This window comes from Cyclopterus lumpus, chromosome 1 (genome assembly GCF_009769545.1).
Source record: "Cyclopterus lumpus isolate fCycLum1 chromosome 1, fCycLum1.pri, whole genome shotgun sequence".
Classification (NCBI taxonomy): domain Eukaryota; kingdom Metazoa; phylum Chordata; class Actinopteri; order Perciformes; family Cyclopteridae; genus Cyclopterus; species Cyclopterus lumpus.
The window spans coordinates 14091819-14106179 of record NC_046966.1 but is presented as its reverse complement, the minus strand read 5'-3'; the positions used below and the strand labels follow the sequence as shown (position 1 = coordinate 14106179).

The 14361-nt window shown below is 40.9% G+C and overlaps 1 protein-coding gene across 2 annotated transcripts; it reads right to left on the bottom strand.

Annotated features, from left to right (window-relative positions):
- Positions 1-511: 511 nt before the first annotated feature.
- Positions 512-12731, bottom strand: card14 (caspase recruitment domain family, member 14). 2 transcript variants are annotated; one of them, XM_034557214.1, is made up of 20 exons: positions 12358-12731; positions 11909-12046; positions 11495-11820; positions 10685-10843; positions 10428-10547; positions 9897-10022; positions 7933-8088; positions 7709-7849; positions 6757-6848; positions 6063-6118; positions 5821-5881; positions 4876-5092; positions 4666-4792; positions 3501-3741; positions 3293-3356; positions 3082-3202; positions 2779-2943; positions 2178-2296; positions 1801-1916; positions 512-1338 (listed from the first exon to the last, which is right to left on the bottom strand). In XM_034557214.1, exons 1-20 carry the CDS (start codon positions 12569-12571, stop codon positions 1131-1133), a joined length of 2967 nt encoding a protein of 988 aa, XP_034413105.1. In that variant the 5' UTR covers positions 12572-12731; the 3' UTR covers positions 512-1130. The 2 variants fall into 2 exon arrangements, with proteins under 2 accessions (XP_034413105.1, XP_034413836.1); XM_034557945.1 differs by lacking the exon at positions 12358-12731 and having other exon boundaries at positions 11891-11976.
- Between the last annotated feature and the right edge of the window lie 1630 nt (positions 12732-14361).

Genomic DNA, 14361 nt, shown 5'->3' with positions numbered 1-14361 from the left:
GATCTCTACACTCTCAACTGACTATAATCAAAAGCCCTGCAGTTGAGTTACATTACAAAGTTAATTCACAGATTCATTCTTACTCAACTAGCCAATCTTCACATCTTCATCCTCGGAAATTACTGACTAGCAGAGGTCACTTTTCTATTAGATTTCGGGGGAACCAAATTATGGAATGATTTTTCCCAGAAATGTCATTCTATAAAATCAAAAATTGCCTAAAAGAAAGTCGAATTACTGTTTTGTAAGAGTTTTTTTATGGATTAGTGTTCATATGTTGTTTTAGCTGTTATATCAAAATGTTTAGCTGTTTCACTCATGGGGACATTCCCATTGCTTAGGAAATGCCACAGGACAGGGTAGAATCCACTTTCACATACACACATATGCATACACAGACTTGATATAATTACATTATTTTTCTTTATTTTCTTTCTTTCTTTCTTTAGTTGTGCATTTTTCATTTTATGTTTGTAATTTTGTAAAATTTTAAATATTATAGGTGGAGGCTTCAAATAAGCCCAGTTGGCTTTTTGTCTCTTCCTGCACTGTGTTTATCTCTGTTGTGATTTTATTGTTTGAATTGCAAACGGATGCAAACTGATGTGCAAGAACAACAGTTTGACCATCCTCATAAGAATCCTGTTTCATACTAAATAAAATAAATAGAAGTATTCTGATTAAGCACAAGAGACGACAGATCCAGAGCTTTAAAAGAAAATCCTTCATAGTGGGAAATGATCTACAACAAATTGTAGATATAAAGTACAGACAAGTCATAACAGCATGTTTTAACAATAAATACATGTGTTTTTAGCGGATATCTCACATCAGTGTTTGCTTTAAACAAATGCTTTAAAAAGGGAGGCAACAGAGAAGAACATGTTTTCATGTCAGGTTACAGTAAATAATGCTACAGCATCAAACAAACAAAAATACAATATATAGCACTTTATAAGAGTCCTATCACCCAGTTACTTATAAGTATCATAGATACATACTCATGTTTACAAAAACATTATTTGTAAAGTTACATTTATTCTCTAGATCATGTTATGAAAAAGCCCTTTCTACTGTTGTTGTTATTATTTTAATATTGCATGCGTCTCCTTCCTGCTCTATCCTCCGCTCTACCACAGGTCGGGCTCCACCCAGACAATCTTCTTCTGCTCCTCCCAGATGATGGTGCGCAGGTTGGTCAGCAGGGAGGTCTGGTCACACCAGGAGTCTGGAGCCACGCTGTGATACAGACAGGGCAGCTTGTCCAGCAGCGGCTCCTCGCTCCTCGAACACACCAACAGCTGCTCCTCCGACTGGCTGTGGCGCTGCAGCTTTGACCTGGGAGGAGGAGGAAGGAACGCAATACACAAAGATGAGATCAAGATGATTTCCTGTCTATTTGTTGTTGTTGTCATTTGTTGGTGGTCCGGTCGTAGATTTTTATGACTGTCCAAATGGAGACAATGTGACATCATATGAATATATTTCTTGACAGCTACGATTTTGTTCTGTAAAACGTCAACATTGAACACAAGGTTATTATTGCTTCAGTAGAAGAAGAAAAAAAAGCTGGTTACAAGAGGTTTAAGCCTATTGAAATAAATTACAATATAGCTACTGGAGGATCCTGATATCATACATATGGCTGATGTTAGTGAGGTCATCAAGTTTTACCCAAGGAAACATTTTTGTACTTATTGTGATCATCTGAATGTGAAATAAGAGTCATGAGCAAAAAGGGGAGCTCTGTCAGCATTTGCATGAACAAGAAGAAGAACAAGAATAAGAAGGATGGTTTACTTCAGTTTCCGTGCACTACGTGCAGACTGGCCAATGAAGATGATGATGGGGAAGATCTTGGCCCGGTGCAGCCGACGCACACAGTCCAGCCCCAACGGCAGCACACAATGAATCCCCTGTAGGATGAGAGGAATAGTGGCTCACTGAAGTTTCTCTGATGTCCTTAAAAGACTACATTTCTGCGTCAAATTATACATTAATAATATCATTTTTGACTTTCACTGAAAAAAACTATGGTCCTTATAATAACTAACACATATTCATTGATTTTCTTAACCCTTTAGTTTGTTCCTCTAAAACCACTGCTGATTTGTATCACCACTTTTTTGAGTTACCAACCTTGAATGAAACTATATAAGTTAGATAGAAGTTCTGACCTTCTTCATGACTTTCTCGACGCTCTGCAGGGTGTAGCAGCAGCTTCTCTCCTGCTCACACTCCTCCAGGATCTCGGACCTCTGCTGCTGGGCTGCATGCTCGCTGAAGCTCAGCACCTCTGTAGAGCAGATGGGGAGGAAGGGAGGGGGGGTCATGAAGTTAAGGCATGAAGTAATGTTATATGTCATATGATAAGATCATGATATAATGATGTATAGTTTCATTAATACATTTAAAACTTTACATGAAGACATGGCATCTTTACCTTTAGTCGTGCCATTATCTTTAATTAATTTTGTGCATTATCTGAAACCATAATTTTCTTCTGCATGTAGTGTCTTTTTGTTCGCCAACAAAGATCATTACATTTTTATTTCACCTTATCATTGCAGGGAATACTGGTAAACATTTACTGGCTTTATAGCCATTATTATGTATTCACAAAGTGTATTTCCTTCCGGGTTTGCAGTAACAGATCAAAGAGACATATCTGTCAGAACAGGAAAGTGCTTCCCTCCTCTGTATCTAAAAGCTTCAATGACAAAAGATTCCAAATTATAAATGCAGGTTTTCGGCCTACAACAACACTGCATTTCTTACCAGGCTCACAGAGCTGGAAACCCTGCCAGTCGGCCATCTTCTTGTTCAGGATGTGTCCCAGGATGGTGGGCAGCAGCAGGACAGGCCTGCAGACGAGTGGGAAGTGTGGAGTGACCAGGCTGTAGGGCATGAGGGTCAGACAACTTTTGGGTGCAGATGTACCACCTATATACGAAAAAGAATATGAAGAAGGTTAAATGTTTTCATTAAAAAAACATTTTGCAAATGTTCAGCAAACAGCAGATTCAAGAAGCAGTAAAGCAAGATATTGGACTTCAGTGTCTTTGCTGCAGGCTATTTTACCTGATTCTACGCTCTTGGTTTTTTCATTCTCCACACTGACCCACAGTGGGTTCCTGCCTTGGTGCCTGGTGCCAACAATCCTCACTGCCTTCTGCTTATTTGGAGACACCATACGCCAAACCTGGTGAGTGAGAGGAATGTTCCCAAAAGTAAGCACACTGGGAAATCTTTGATGGGAACGCTGGGTGGCATTATTTTAGATAATTCTTACCTTTAGAGATTTCTTTGTTTGAAAGCTCATGTCTTCAATTGCTCTAATCAGAAGTCGCTGTGCCCTGTGCCATAAGAAAATCAAAATGTATTGTTGGAAGCACTGTGAGTGGGAAGTATTCTGACTATCTCCCTCCTGTATGTTGACAGACAATAAACTGATTTGACAGCGCATCCCTCATTCCTATATTCCACATCAGCGTACCGACCTATAATAGTTGGGTACGCTTCCACTCTTGAGGTCCAGTAGCTGACAGGGGTGAACTTGGCTGGCGTGCCAGGAGTCCTCAGTGCCAGCGGGTCGCGTGTTGGTGACATGAAGGATGTCGTTGCAGGACAGAGCCAGGGTCCAGTTGGGGCCAGCAGGGAGAGTCAAGTTGACGCGTACGTAGAAGGAGTCTCCGGATGAAGTCTCCCTGCTCTGCAGCTGCTGCAGCAGCGCGTCATAGTCTGAACAGTCAGAGGAAGACACGAAAGCCACATATTTGTATACATTATATACTTATTATGTAATCGTGTTGTGATTTGAGCTCCACTGGTTTAACAATTTACCATGCTGTGACCTTCTTATGCTCCTGTATTGGTTGAATCCAAGCAACACAAAAACATATATAGTAGTAATAGTTATTTTAAAAGTCTGGGATATGTCAATGATTAGCAATAATATTGATTTTGATGCATTGCATCAGACACTGGAGTGCTCCATAATACAGCAACAATAACCCCAGTGGAAACCAAGGGAACTATAAAAGAAGGGCAAACAAGAGAAAATGTCTCAATCTGGTGAAAAATACAATAACTTTGAAGCCATGGATCTGGATTGAAAGCCTGATATAAGGGAATGCCTTATTATGATTATTATGATGCCGAAACAAAGACACATACATATACAATATATCCGGTTGCTATTTCAACAAGTCACAGTTACATGTGTTGCCTCATCTCCTTCCTGAAGGCCTCATAACATCTGAAGCCATAGACTTTTATTTCCAGCTGATCCCAAGATACAGTCACTGGGATTTGTTTTAAAACAGTCATGCCTTATCATTGTGCTCTCGCATGTGTGTATGTGTTTAAATGTTGGTGTGTGTTTGTGCCAAAGTTAATTTTCTTATTGAAAATTCAAAGTGAAGAAATGCATTCTTTTGTTGCTGTTTTTATTATGTAATTTCACAGCAAAACCACAGCATGAGCACTAATTGTCACAATGCCAAATGACAATTGTGCTTATTTAGGATAACATGACGTTGTTTGAAGAAAACCTTGGGTCATGTGAAGTCATGGGAAATGTAGTCTGATATTGATTATTTTATGATGAAAAAGTACTATTTTGGCTTCAAGAATGGAGATTAATGCACATGCTGTGGGTCATACCATCTTGCCTGGGCCGGAGGGAGAGGTGGCAGAGGCCTGTGACCTGGCCAAGAGCCCACATAGCTTCCTCTAAAGTGGAATCTTCAAGCACCATTCTCAGAGCCTTCTGGTTCTGCTCGTACTCCACCTGCAGGCCAACAATATTATGAGAAACGCCTTCACAGTAGGGAGAAGGATTAGAGTTAGTGTTCAGAAACACATTCAACCCACCTCCACTATCTGTGCCCCGGGGCTGATGCCGACAGTATGGGCAGCGGTCCCTTCTGTCACCTGGTGCACAAACACTCCGGTCTTATTGCCTCCCACCACTGCCAGCTGTGTGAGTAATGCCTCCCCCTGGAGGGAGATGCTGAGGACACGGCCGCTGACACGAATTGCTTTCTGACGAGAGCGCATCAGGAATGAAGGGACTGAGGTTCTTGACATGCTGGGGAGAGAGAAATGAAGGGAGGAGGAAAGGATGGAACGTTTGATCAAACATTTTGACTAAAAATGGAAAAATGTTGCTTCTCACTGAGAACAAAGGAACTCTTTTCACACTATACAGTATATACAGCTTGATCAGTGTGGTCTGCATATTAGGTTAATCTAACTTCTCTCTTTTCAAATATTGTTCAATCATAAATGGGGAAAATAATTATTATATTCTACGTGAGTCTTTTGAGACCTTTGAAATCCCACCGCAGCAGAAATAAGATGTGTGTCTTTGATACGTTTTGCACTGTGAGCAATTATACACGAGGCACAGCAGAGTAACTTTATTATCAAAATCAAGTATTTTCAAAACCCACATGTAGGGGAGCTTTAGTCACTTATTTGTCATGTGAATTCATTACATCCTGTCAGTGACTGCATCTCACAATAGATGAGTTTGAACTTATACATGTGGTGTGTGAATTTGCCCCTTATTGTATGGAAGTCTATATGAAAATGTCTCTACTTTGCAGATGATTTATTACCTCAGTAAACATTGTTAACATAAGTATATGGTCTCGATCGCTAGTTTCAAGTCTTCTTCAATACAGCATAGTGTTCAATTAATAAATTACAGTCCCACTGAGAATAAAATAACGGTATGCAAGGTCTTGCCGTTCTTTCTACAAACAAAGGCTTAGTCAGGTCTCATATTTATAGCTGTGTTGTGGATTGTCTCACCCATCAATGCTGGAATCATCGGAAGAGGAAAGCCTGGGCTTGTGCTCGTCTTCACCCTCCACTAAACAAAAGAGAGGCTGTTTTATGATTTGGCATCAGGGTTGTGAGTTAATGTGTCACCTTACAGCCCTGGCAAAGGTTCACCGTTGAACAATAGCTAATGGAAGTACAGGCAAACTGCAGCAAACCACCAACCCCTCCACCCAAACACACAGGCACTAACATATCTCTTCCATACACACCACAGGGGATGAACACAAAGTCCTCCAACAGAAATTCATTCTCCATTGATTCCAAGCTGCAAGAGAAAAAAAAGACAAACACGACATGAACACCACTATCAGATTTCTCTGTCTGTTACTTTCTTTCACATACAAACATGTACACTTACACTGATACTGCTGACTTATGTACTGCATACTGAGCTTACTTTAATGCTAATGTGAGATATTTATGTGACATGCCTCAACCCAGATACTGTGTTAATGGATTGGTATAAATTATTAGGGATATTTAAAGCCTCATGATGACAAAACTCAATCTTTCGGCAGCACTTTGAACACAGAAATATCAAAGTTCCTATGAGCAGAAATAGAATAATTGAGAAATGTGCCTCTGGTCAAAGATAATAATGTCTATCCACAGTGTGCTCTCCCCTGTGCAACCAACACCCTGCTGCATTTGTTTTCTGTGATTATTGATCACATATCTTTCCTGATATGATAATCTCCTAGTTAAACCCCTCTTATTCCTGTTAATTGATAATCCACTCGAAGCTGAATGCCTTCTCGTTAACAGAAAGGAATGCAGAGGTCAATAAAAGTCACCCTCCCTGGTCAGTGTTCCGCTAACAGCCTCAACAGTTGGCACTGAAGACGTGAAAAGCATGAACATAACTCACAATAACATCTAGTGTGGGTGGACAAGGAAACACACCTACGGTCTGCATACAGAGCTTTCTCCCTTCTGCGGAGAGACTCTGGACTGGGGGGCTCCACATCACGGGATCGGATACTTGCATCTGCACACTGTACACATACACGCAGATTGAGACACATGGAATATCTACACACAAATATGAATTCTTCACTATATCAAAATCAAGTAAAATGAGTCATAAAAATACTGAATGTCAAAAGCAGATAGAAAATCTAGGCTTGGATATTATTTAAGAAAACCAACCAACATTATTTTGTTAAAAAAAAATTCTAACCTTCTTTTTTCTCTTTTTCTTCATTTTGCAAAATATGTCTAACATACTACAGATTAATATCCCGTTAAAAGAAAAAAGCTGGATTCCATATTTTTCTTTTTTCTCAACAAATCTCACAAATAGACCAACCACAAATTTATACTCTTTTGAACCTTCATACCCTGTCGCACTCAGCCACAAGCCCATTGGTTCCTACTGCAAATATTAATCTTTAAAAAGGTGTCATAATATATAGTTTGAAAAAGACTAATTATATTTGGTAAAACAGCTGCATTGTAGCAATTACTCAAATAGGAGTAAATAGTGTACTTGTTGAGGAACTATTGTAATTCATCATAAATTACAGTTCAGATGATCATCATAATGGAGGAACATGTGCAACAGTGTGGAAACAATGGAGATCTCTGGCACAGAGGACTAAGATATATCAGACTTACCATATACGAAAATATGCACTATTGCCACCCATGCTCTTTACAAATGCACATGTACAAGAACTTTAACTAAATAATTAAACAAAAGATAAATATTTCATACTCGGTCATTGATCAAAAAGAATTCTTCAATACCCAGTCCATATAAAATAAATAGACAGACAGACAGACACACACACACACACACACACACACACACACACACACACACACACACACACACACTCACACGCACACCTACCACTGAATTGAAGGAACTGAGCATTGACATTGGATTGATTGCATCCATGCGGCAAAGTCTTCGTCTATCGGAGACTCTGGGTGGGGATACTGGGGGTTCTTCAAAGTTGGATCTCAGGCTCTCCCAGTCCACCTCCAACTCCTTTGACAAAAACACAAAATATCACTATTATTTCTGTACGTGTTGTGTTCATGTGTATGCTGATATTTGCTTGTGTGACTCACCCCATCACAACTCTGCCGTTGTAGTTCTCTGGAGCTGCGTTTGGCTTGCACGCTGAAGACGCGCTCTTGGAGCTCAACCAGCTGACACCTGAGGGTGTCTTTCTCAGCCAAGATGCGGGCGATCATGGTCTGGGCCTCGTCTCTGGACAGGTACGCCTAAAAACATGGAAATCATTCATATTTACTTTACACATCTTCTTTTTTTTTACACAAAAAGAACAATGCAGTCTCACGCCTTGTTTCTCATTCACGCAGATAAACACAATCAGGCAGAGTTTATGCCTCATGTAGAAATCACAAGGTCATGATAACCACAAAGGCTTCACTCGACACGCACCACCTGTAACTCAAAACGTGGGTATGCATATGTCTCATGAAGAAGAATGAATGTATGTGCCAGCTTCCCTGCCACAAAGGTGTGTGATATGCAGGAAGTTGTCAATGTGGCTTCTGTGGCTGGTCTGTTTCTATTGTTTCACAGATTCTTGGGAAGACAAAAACTCAGGAACATAGAAACCATGAAGGAGCAACCATGTACACCTCTCACTGTCTTGTTTTAGTTGGTTATTCACAAGGGATCAAGTGTGTGCTAAAACACTCAGGTGCAAGACAAAAAGTACTTATCTGCAGAGCACAAAGAAGGTCTGTCCACTATGCTCAAAATAAAAAGTTTGTGTGTAAGAGAAAAACAGGCATTTCTTTTATAGAGGCGGGAATCATATCGGATTACCTGCTGGCCAACAAACAGAATAATCACATAAGATGGCAATCACAGTAGAAAGTAGAAAATCAAATCTAAAATATAATGTTAAAGGAGCAGTGTGTACACATTTAGTGGTGAGGTTGCAGATTGCAACCAACTAAACACCCCTCCGATCAACCCTCCCTTTCCCAAGAGTATCAAAGAACTACGGTGGCCTTGAGGTGACGGAAAAATGCAAAATGACCTCACAAGAGCCGGTGTTTAGTTTTGTCTGTTCTGGGCTGATGTAGAAACATGGCGGTGCAACATGACATAAACAGCTAATTCTAAAGGTAATGAAAACACAAAGACTCTTAGTTTCAGGTGATTAAACACTAATACAAATATAGTTATGAATATTATATTCCATTTCAGCTCATGGAGCCCCCTAAATCCTACAAACTGGTGCTTTAATGTGACAGAACTTGAAATTACAAGGTGATCATTTGGTAAAAAAGTAGTAAAAGATGTGTCTAGTTATATATACATATATACGAAAAAGTACCAGATCTACAGCCATTGCAAATATGCGTAACCTATTGGTAAAATTGGAATTGTCGTTTATAGTTTGAACTCACTCAATCAGAAGAAAGGTTGCAAATCAAACATTGAGTGTACATAGGTAAAAAGCCTCCATCCTAAAAAGAATACCATCATTTTAACCATCTCATCTAGGTGAAGAAACTTGCTGTTGTTGGTTACTGCACAGCTCCAGTGGAGCAGCTGGCAGCTGTGTGGCCACCTGACAGCTTTCAGAGTGTGTGTGGGTGGATTGTTAATGTCCTTCCTCTCAGAGGAAAAGCCTCAACGATGTTTAGAAGACAGGTACGAAACCAGCTTGAATCATTGCAGCATTGGGAAATGTAGCAAATCACTACGTTTGTCAGTGTAAATGTTGTTTACTTTTCCTTCAATTCTGTTTAATGACAGGACGACTAATGATTTGAGTAAAGGAGAGCTTAATTAATGTCTCAGAAGGGACATAAATAACTACACTACACAGAGCCAAGAGAACTGGTTGCATTGTGACACTCTCCACAACAACACTGTTGACACCTGACTGCTTGACATTTCAACAGGAAAAACAAAACACATGATGTGATGGAAGATCAGATACAAACAAGCCATAAAAATATAAGCGTAAATAGAAAATGCTGTCTGGAAAACTGAATTAATGTTTTGCGGAAGACAGGGAGGTTTGAGTGGCGAGATTGCTTCTTACTTGGTCTCTCTCTGCCTGCAGCTCTTTCATCTGGTTCTGGATCACAGTGCTCTTCTGCTGGTGCATGTTACAGTCCAGGGTCAGCTGCTGCACCTGCAGGCTCAGGCCCTCATTTTGATCCAGGAGCTAAACGCAAAATACACACGTTACACAAATGTGGCCTCATATGTTATCGGGATATATAATAGATGTACACGGAAACGTCTGTGTTGTCTGAAATAGATAATGGTGCCTATTACCTTTTTATCATTTCTATTCACATTTTAATGTATAACTGTTTATTTCCTTAAAAAAAAAAAATACCAAGCACACATAAATGTGACAGACTCCGACAATATTATTTAATTAGAGGTTATCCTCTGTCTAAAGACCTGTGTACATTATTTGTAGCAGAGGGTTAAACAAAATGTCCCTTTTCATTCCCCCCCCGCCCCGCCCCACACACACACACACACACACACACACACACACACACACACACACACACACACACACACACACAAACAGACACACGCACACACACACACATACCGCTTGCTTCTCTCTCAGCAGCTGTTCATTCTCCTCTCTGTAACACCTGAGCTGCACTGCGAGCTCCACCTGGCTGCCTATGGCCTCAGCGAGGTCCTGGGCCAGGATGTCCTGACGAGCCTGGCCGAAACAGTGACAGCAACATCAGATACAAACAGGAAGACACAACTGGCTACTGACTCTTTCACTATCTAAATGTGATTATGCGTTAGAGCTGTTACTATCAGTGAATACCACGATTAAGTGATTATTCTCACTGGGTCCAGTTTTTCCGCCTTCACCAGCTGGCAGCGCAGACTCCTGACTTCTTCTTGCAGCTGCGGATACTCAGCAGAATCGGCACACCTGAGCGAGCGTCGCTTTTGGAACTCATTCTCCGTTATTGCCTTCTGCAGCTCAGTCTGGAGCTGATAGATCTGCCACAACACAAGAACAATGTTGATCGGGCTGCAACTATGATTATTTAAACTATCCACTAGTTTTTATCAGTTTAAAAATATAAAAAAATGTTGTGACCAGAACCCAAAATAATGGACTAAAACTTATATATTGTCTCATCAACAGTCCCACAACCCAAAGGTATTTAACTTATCTCTGCTTGATCAAGTACTTTTAATTTTGATAATTGCTTATCAAAATCCGGGTTGTGACCTGACATTGGCCACATCAGGTGCCACCCCATTATCCTCAACTATGATTGTATCTGCCCAGTCAGAGATGGTTCAAACCGGCTGTTTGATTAGTAAACCCAGACTTGTTTATAGGTTCAAAACAGCTAGAAAAAGTGCCTAGCCTGCCAAAAACCTGAAAGAATAAGATATTGATTTTACTTAAGTGGTTTGAATATGGTAAATTAATGGCTTTATGTCACTTTCTCAGGCAAAACTCCCCCAGAGACCCAAAACACATTATACAACTGTTAACAGTAGCATACGCTTCTAATTTGACATCAAGCGACGATGCTCACATTTCAGTTCTTTAAGCCCTTTAGATCACAGCTTTGTGTTTCAGGAAAGTGACACTCATTCTATGTATTCCTGAGCTTTTGAGTGAGAAGGATCACTGACCTGCAGGTTGAGGTCATGGAGACGCATGCTCACAGCGGATTTCTCCTCGATGGCTGCTGTGTAGCGCATATACAAGTCACACTTCTCATCCTTTAGCTTGGTGACTTCATGTTGCAAAGAACACACGTGTCTCTGCATGTGTTCATTTTCAGACTGAAGACAATTGGACTTATCCGCCAGATCCATTATCTCCCTAATCTCCAACTCCAGGGAAGCACAGCGCGCACTCTTTCTGCTAGCTTCGCAACGCGCCTCCTGGAGCTCCTTCTGCATCCCTGTTACTGCTCTGACCAGATACTCTGTCAGCTCTGAGTACTTTATTAGGCCTGCAAGGAAAGTAATGAAAGTTAGACATCAAGCAAGTGACACAAACAGACAATTATTCACTTAGAATACCTTATTAAAGGCACTGACCACTGAATCTTGAAGGCTCAGTGCTGGGTTTGCATCCAGTGACTTGGGTGTACAGGGTGGGGTAGTGGATCATCAGACTCTCCAGCAAGGCCACAGCACCATTCCTCGCCTGGGTCCTCAGCAGATCTAGCATATAGCCTGTGAATGGAAGATGTGTAATGTTGTCAACCAAAGAATTCCTCTGGAAAGGTTATTTGGTATTTGAGAAGGAAAAGCATTTCATTTTCAGAGAAGCGGACAATAATTACATCCACTAAACAAAATATTTACAGAAATAAAATAAAATATATAGTACTAAAAACAAATATATAGCAGGCCAATACACTCTCAAGCTCTTTAAAGTAGCATAACATGTTGGTTTTACATATTAGTTTTTAGTACCGCAGTGTGGCTGTAATTTCCTCTTTCTCTTGGCTATATACTCAACAAATCAAAGTCAGAAATCTCACTGGTTCTCATGCTGCGGTTGGTGAGGTTGTGGCAGGAGAGGATCTCATCCTCGTCCATCTCGGTGAGCACCCTGGCCTGCCTCAGGTACGGGATCAAGATGCCTGGCCGTACACCCAAGGAGATCCGGTGGCGGTTGTCGTTTATCAGTTCCCACAAAGCCTCCTCTCCCATCTCTCCGAGTTTTGGACTCTCAGGAAAACACTCCCCTGCCATCCTGAGGGTGTTATGCGTGTTGGAAAGAGAGATGGATGTACGACTGGAGCAATCGGAGCGAGCACACACCTGTAGCTGCGAAGACACTTATCACTGACTCATCCCTGGAAGCACACAGAACAGTAGTCTGACTGGAAACGCATTGGAGAACTATAAAAGGGCCAGGCTTTCCACGCCCAATTGTTGTGTCAAAATATGTGTGTGTGTGTCTAGGTAAACCTGTCAGACAAGACTTCTATGATGCAGGGCAACACGGGACTCGCTGAGTGTCGGCACAAACACCCAATGGTTGAGAGTTGAAACACAGGGTCTCACAAACTAAAACAACATTAGTCAATGTGAGTCACACATATGTCCATTCCATACACACTCTTGGTGGCTTTCTCAGGTGTGTTTGCTGTCACCAGCTCATTCAATATCTTATCACATCATAAACCTCTGCTTCATTTTATCAATGAGCAAAGCCAGATTTGTTTGCTGATTGCAGTCAATTCACAGCCTATTGCAAAAACGAACAAAGGCTCTCGCCAACACAGAAACATTAGATGAGATGGGAGTTTGCCTTAATAATTCACTAATCACAGTAAAGTAAACACACATACCTCACCGGCAGGAACACTCAGCTATGAAGTGCAAAGTCCTCCTTCAAAGAAGGTTGGGGGCGTAGCTGGAATGGGTTGTCAGCGCAAGGTCATGAGCTAACTGTTTACTGTACTGTAAAGGGTTTGTAAAGGCAACCTACGGTAAATGATATATTGTTATTGGCTCACAGGATGTGTGTTAGAGGATGGAAGTACTATAATAGATACAGGAAATATAGAATAATCAAAGGACACAAACAAATATCTCAGTCATAGAGCTATTCCTGTATTTCCAACTAATGCTGTGGTTTAAGATCAAAGGAAGTTATTCAAAGCGATTAAGATGCACGTGCCAGTAAACTGCAATAGTGAAAAGTGTGAATGATGAATAAAATAATGTGTGAGCTCATTGAAACTGTATGTGTAAATGTATGAAATCTACAAACCGCATGACTGTTGCTCAGCACTGCAATGCAGTGCATGTTCCACCAGGTTGTTATCAACATTGTTTTCAACAACAAAGAGGATTAACCAAATAGGATCATATATCCCCTGCTACTGTAGCAGAAAGGGAGTACAGGAAGAACAGTCCTTTTTCCACCCTGACAGAAAAATAATGTGAGGAAAGTGAGGAGATAAATGAGGAACACCTGTGAGCTGGGGAAGCAGCATGGAGGAGAACAGAGAGGAGTAAGAGTGGCTTATGGAGGAGATACTGACGCATTATTCAGTTTCTCTAATGTGTAAGAAAATAGTTGATGTCTACAAAACTAAACAAAGCAGCAAGTGATCCAATAACCATCTGGGTTTCATAAACTTTTGTTGCACGACAAGCCAGACGAGTACTGATCCCAGGAGCATGGTTTGCAAAGACTCTTGTTCAGCTACAGCTTGGCGCTGCTGGGATGTAACTGTGGGCCTCCTTGCCTTCGTTTGGCCATTAAGATAAGTTCCCTCTCCTGCAACTCTCCAGGCTTCTCCTTCTTTTTCCTCAGAAACACTGAACTTATCGACACACTCACACTGAACTGGGTCTGAAATAAATTGCCTTCCTTCAGACCCACAAACCACTAACCCTAACCCTATGACTCCAACTGGCTCAAAGGAACATTGTCTTAAAGTGACAGGGTAGAAGTGCGATTATTATCCTTTTTGGAAATATTTGGAAGTAAAGCCTACGCTACAATAAAATGTTCTGTAACCTGACCA

What these genes read in the sequence shown, in the direction of transcription:
- card14 (XM_034557214.1), bottom strand. Translation starts at nt 12,571, where the DNA reads ATGGCAGGGGAGTGTTTTCCTGAGAGTCCAAAACTCGGAGAGATGGGA. An exon ending in GATGATTCCAGCATTGATGG is followed by an intron (nt 5,093 to 5,820) that starts GTGAGACAATCC and finishes CTCTCTCCCCAG; the next exon opens with CATGTCAAGAACCTCAGTCC. An exon ending in TTTCCAGCTCTGTGAGCCTG is followed by an intron (nt 2,297 to 2,778) that starts GTAAGAAATGCA and finishes TCTGCTCTACAG; the next exon opens with AGGTGCTGAGCTTCAGCGAG.